General features: G+C 33.8%; 1 protein-coding gene across 1 annotated transcript; it reads left to right on the top strand.

Moving 5' to 3' along the window:
- The first annotated feature begins 296 nt into the window (after positions 1–296).
- On the top strand, positions 297–2,400 carry LOC127735816 (uncharacterized). Its single transcript, XM_052246194.1, has 4 exons — positions 297–374; positions 602–671; positions 936–1,280; positions 1,517–2,400. Exons 1-4 carry the CDS (start codon positions 312–314, stop codon positions 1,813–1,815), a joined length of 777 nt encoding a protein of 258 aa, XP_052102154.1. The 5' UTR covers positions 297–311; the 3' UTR covers positions 1,816–2,400.
- Positions 2,401–5,596: the final 3,196 nt, after the last annotated feature.

The raw sequence follows: 5,596 nt of genomic DNA, 5'->3' as shown, positions 1-5,596 counted from the left end.
GCAGCACCTGAACCTGAACCAGAAGCAGCACCTGAACCTGAACCAGAAGCAGTAAGTTAATAGAATTGTCTTACACAAATACTACTAAGTTATATATATTGTATTTAAATCAACTATTCTCCATGAAAAGAAAATCATATTATGTTGTTAACATCTTTATATTTAGCAAGGGAATAATTTAATCATTAAAAGTAAGTGCTATAAGGTTGTCATGTATACTTTGAATGTACCGTATCTTTTTGTATTGGAAGTGGTATAATATAGAATAATAAATTATGAAATTAAGTGTGTTCATCCAGAAAGACAACTGTATGAAGCAGATACCTCTACTCTTCGTCTTGATGTCTCGCAGAGAGAAGAAAGATTACAAAGCAGTGAGTATATAACCATTTATGTGTTTTATACGGAGTATATGTCAATAAGACCATGAGAACATTATAGTACCAAAATCTATTGGGTATATGTCAATGAGACAACTATGCATCTTTTGTTGATTTATTACATATTTATATATATATTATTATGATGTATTACAATAATAATTCCATGGATACAAAGTGATTAAGATTTCCTATATAATTTCAATTGTTTTTTTTTATAGGTATTCACCAGACTTGTCGAACTGATTCCTCAGCATAGAGTGCAAGCCTTTTGCTTAGATTTTGAAGCTGGTAAGTATATATACATATTATTAGATACAAGAAGATGTGGTATGAGTGCCAATGAGACAACTCTCCATCCAAGTCACAATACATAGTATTAGTATGAATATTCACAACAAAGTATTCGCTTCATGATTATGTAGATTTGTTTCTAAGTATTATCTGACATCTTCGATTTTTGAACTGTATGTGATTGATTTTTATTTAATATATATATATATAATGTATTACATATAATTGAAAAAAAACTTATATTATTTGATTATCTTGCAGGAGCCTGGTCAGCAGTAAAGTCCGTCTTTCCAACCGCCGACATTAAGGGATGTGCCTTCCACTGGGGTCAGGCTGTGATGCGCAAAGTTGCCAACTTGGGATTAAAGACAGCATACTCTTCAGACAAAGCCGTCAACGTGTTCATTAAGAAGGTGTTAGCTTTACCGTACCTGCCAGCAGGACACATCCTCCCAGCTTATAGACAACTTACAGTACCACCTACATCACCTCTTCTTCACCAACTCATGGTCTACATCCACAGAGCGTGGTTACAGTGTTCCGTTTGGAGTGTGGCCCAATGGTCAGTGTACCAGCTGTCCATCCGTACCAACAATGATGTGGAAGGTATTTATTTTTTTATATATTATTTACAAAAAAGTAGAGTTGGTATTTTTGCCGATGAGACAAATATTCAGCCGAATTAAATGAAGAGCATGGAAGTAAGCAATTATTGAACTTCTTACAGTCTGATAAATACTACAATAAAATAAATGATATGAAACTGTTATTAAATATTGTCATCTGCTATATTGATTCTTTTCTGTAATATGTACTCAACATTTGCTTTTAATTTTTAACAGGTTGGCATCGTAGGTTCAACGGGAAAGCAAATGGAAACAAGCTCCACTTCTACAAGATGGTTCCAGCGCTCATTAAAGAAGCCAAGACTGTTTCTAGACAAGTGCGTCTGGTAGATGAACAGAGTCTTGCCCGTTGGCAGCGCACCAAGTATCAACAGTCACAGGGACGCCTCTCTTCACTATGGCAGCAACTTGAAGACGGTACCATCACCACCTCCTTCTTCCTTCGTGCCGTCGGACACATGTATGACATTCCTGTGCCAGACCCAGAACCAGAAGAAGACACTGACAGCGACTGATTTAATTAACACTGAGTGAACTGTATGGCTTGTAAAATGTTAGTTCATATGTGGCTACAATCTGTATGTTTATATAACATTTATTTATTAAATGCTTAATGAGTATTCTTTATGTTTAGAATAATATAGTTTGTTCTTGGTGAGCTAATCAAATTGAACCATTATAGTGCTGTACTGCGTATGATAGTAACTGTATATGTTATTGTAGTGCTGCAAGTGTGACCTCTTTTATATTATGTAAGCGACAGTGTAACTGTTAGTGTAAATGATTTAAAAGTTATATATATTTATGTGAGTGTCAGAGATAGTGTGTTTGTTAGTGTGTATGAATTTATTGTTATATTATAGTAGTGCTGATATTATATTTTTAGAGAGTGAACATGTGCATTCAGTGTAATTATTTTGTTATTATCTTGCAATAAAGAATAATGGATACTCATATAACTTGTTTTTTTTATCTACACAGAACTATTCAAAATATTGTCAACTTTAAAAAAATATATTAACTATATTCGATATTACAAAAAAACAACATGTGCCTCTGATGTTACCTGAAAAAAAAAAATACAATTAATTATTATAACACATAACACAAAAAAAAAGATCAAACTATAAAGACCTTGCTGATTACGTAACCAGGATTTGATTGAATTAAGTGATTACGAGTGGCATTACCTCAGTTCACAATCATCAGACAATTGTTGAATAAACAAACCAATTATAGATTAATGATTTAATTAAACAAGTCATTATATGATGAGTTAAATTTTATAGGTTCCATTGGACTGTAAATATTTATTTAGCTATTCTGTGTGTGAATTAAATAAAATAAAAATCGCCATGACATTCAAAGTTATCATGGAAAATAACTTCATATTAATATGTTGAAGCTGCTATACAAACAGACACAATCACACTCAGTTTCGTATCGATTTAAAATAATTCTTTGACTGGTACACCAATACTTCACTTACCTGTTGTCATCCATCATCGATACTTTTTGCAAAATCAATTTATAATGTTAAAAATCCTCCAAAGTCAATATAGTTTATTCATATTTTATTATGGGGCCGGATCGACTTTGGGCCGGATCGACGTGGGCCGGATCGACTTGGGACGGATCGACTTTGGGCCGGATCGACTTGGGGCCGGATCGGTTTGGGGACGGAACGACCGGATACCTAAGAGATTTAATGAACTTCTTTAATCTTATTTTACTCACCTTTCCACATGTATTACCAGTTCATGCGAGAAAACCATTCTCAAACATGCTTTAAGTTGCACTGAGAGGGTATTCTTGAGGGTTTATTCATGAGAGTTAATGTTATATATGCATAATACCTGCGTTTTGAATAGCAAGAACTGTTTAAAAATAAGTGTCCGCAATTTGACGACAAGGTGTCCGTATTTTAACTCCCCCTGTCCGCATTTACGCGACTCGGCATTTCCGCGGGTTTTAAGAGTTTGCAATCTACCAATCTAGAGAGGAGACCCGAAAACGCGGGAAATGGTCCATTTGATACCCCTCTATCCTCTCCTGTCAAATGCAACCACCAGTATGTCCGCAATTGGCCTCGACGGTATCCAAACTTCCGGATTTGAAAAAGTGTCCGCAATTAGGCGAATTTCCCCTACATATCATATTTGTTTTTTCGTTTTTTTTGGTTTTTCATTTATTGGTTTTGTACATAAATCAGGCCCTTAATTATTTCGTTTCAATTGTTCTACAATTGTCATTTTTGAGGCCTTTTATAGCTGACTACGGTATGGGCTTTGCTTATTGTTGAAGGCCGTATGGTGACCTATAGTTGATAACTTCTATGTCATTTGGGAGCAATTATACCATATCTTATTTTTTATATTTATACTTATATTGCTTATGGTATTTGTGAATTTTTTGCCCATTATTCTCTATTTTGTAAACCCCATCCAGAGCCTCCTATATGGAATTTTGTGTCAACATCCAGTTTTTCTTTATGTTTAAATTGAAATATATATAAGTGCAATAAAAAACTAGATGGTCTGAAGCGCCTGTGTCGCTCACCTAGGTCTATGTGAATTTCCAACAAAGATGATGATGATGGATGGTTACTTAATGTCTAGCGGCAAATTAATATGCATATTCAGGATGAGAACATGTTAATATAATATAAATATTAACCCTGCTTTGTACTAGACTGACATGCTGATACAGATTTTTAACGTGCTAGTTCACAAGGTAACAGTCGGCAGGAAGACATGTCTCCTTACCCTGACACATTATTCTGACTTCGAGCCAACCAGTCTTTGCTCTCTCCTTAATGCCGCATATTTAGCGATAGGCGGTAAATACCAATTTTAAAATCTTTGGTTTGACCTGGCCAGGGAATCTTCAACAATGAACACTCTCCAACTTTGTAGACTAGAATAGAATTCATGACAAAAATCTATTATTTGTTGATTATTTTTTTTTGCTGATCATTTATTCTGTGTGTAGTTTCTATATAAAAATAAGGAATGTGGTATGATTGCCAATGAGACAACTATCCACCAAAGTTCAAACAAAGTGGATGTAAGCAATTATAGGCAACTGTAATGGTCTCATTTATAACAAAACAAATATGATAGACATAGCCAACGACAACCTCTGAACTACAGGCTCCTGACTTGGGACAGGCACATATAGAATCTTTTGCTTAGTTTTTGCCAAAAACACAAAAAGGGTAAAACAATTGTCATTTAAGGGCAATCAATCCATAAAGAGTCTACTCATGATTTCTACAAAATTTGACTTATTTGTTGATCCTGCTAGCTGATCATTTTTGCTATTAAAGGGGTCCACCTATCTTATTAAGTTGTCAAGGTAATAGGCAAAAATGTAAAAAAAATGGTAAAAATCGTCTTTAAAGAGAGAGTTCTTGAATAAGGAGTAGACTGACAATTTCGGCCATGTTGACTTATTTGTAGTTCTTGGCATATAATTTTTGATATTTAAAGTGTCCATCTATCTATAATAGTTTTCAAGGTGTTAGGCAAAAACACAAAAAAAATAGGTAAAAATCATCATTAAAGAGCAATTACTGCAATAAGGAGTCGACTGATGATTTCAGCCATTAGATTCATTTGTAGATCTTGTATTGTTGATCATTTGGGCTTTTTAAAGTTTCTATCTATCTGTTATAGTTTTTAATATAGTAGATCCTATCAAACTAATTTAAGCAGAAAACTTAACAATTGTTGGCACCACCGGTAGAAAAGCAAGATCTATGTCTCGTCTTTCACGACTATAAGAAGTATTCTAAAAGTTTTGATTTAAATGGACAGTAAGTATAGATCTCAACATTCTCAACATTTCTAGCTCTGTCATATTTTCTCTATTTATAGCAGTTTTCTAGATAATAGACAAAACTTTTACCCCTATGTTCTATTTTTAGCCATGTCAGTCATGTTGGGTTATTGGAGACATTTTCTAAACTTGATACCCCAATGGTGGCCAAGTTTGGTAAATTTGGCTCAATAGTTTCAGAGGGGAAGATTTTTGTAAAAGTTAACAGATGATGACGGACAACCACTACTCAAAATATCTTCTAATTACGGAAATCTTGCTCCTGAAAACATTTAGATTCCTGAGATTGATTTTTTTTTGTAAACTTGACTATTATTCATCATGTTTTTTTATGAATAATCAATTCAATATTATGTTCACATACGTTCATACTTCACAAAAAAAAATAAAGCAAGTACCGGTAGTTTCTTTATAATTCAACAGAGCAACAGAGAACTAAATAAAACAAACACTTAA

The sequence above is a fragment of the Mytilus californianus genome, unplaced genomic scaffold (genome assembly GCF_021869535.1).
Source record: "Mytilus californianus isolate M0D057914Y unplaced genomic scaffold, xbMytCali1.0.p SCAF_3, whole genome shotgun sequence".
NCBI lineage: Eukaryota > Metazoa > Mollusca > Bivalvia > Mytilida > Mytilidae > Mytilus > Mytilus californianus.
Note: the sequence above shows the minus strand (reverse complement) of the source record. Positions and strands in the feature narration are given on the sequence as shown.

Coding starts and splice junctions, on each gene's coding strand:
- LOC127735816 (XM_052246194.1), top strand. CDS start 312: ATGAAGCAGATACCTCTACTCTTCGTCTTGATGTCTCGCAGAGAGAAG. Junction 375..601: donor AGAAGAAAGATTACAAAGCA/GTGAGTATATAA, acceptor TTTTTTTTATAG/GTATTCACCAGACTTGTCGA. Junction 672..935: donor TTGCTTAGATTTTGAAGCTG/GTAAGTATATAT, acceptor ATTATCTTGCAG/GAGCCTGGTCAGCAGTAAAG.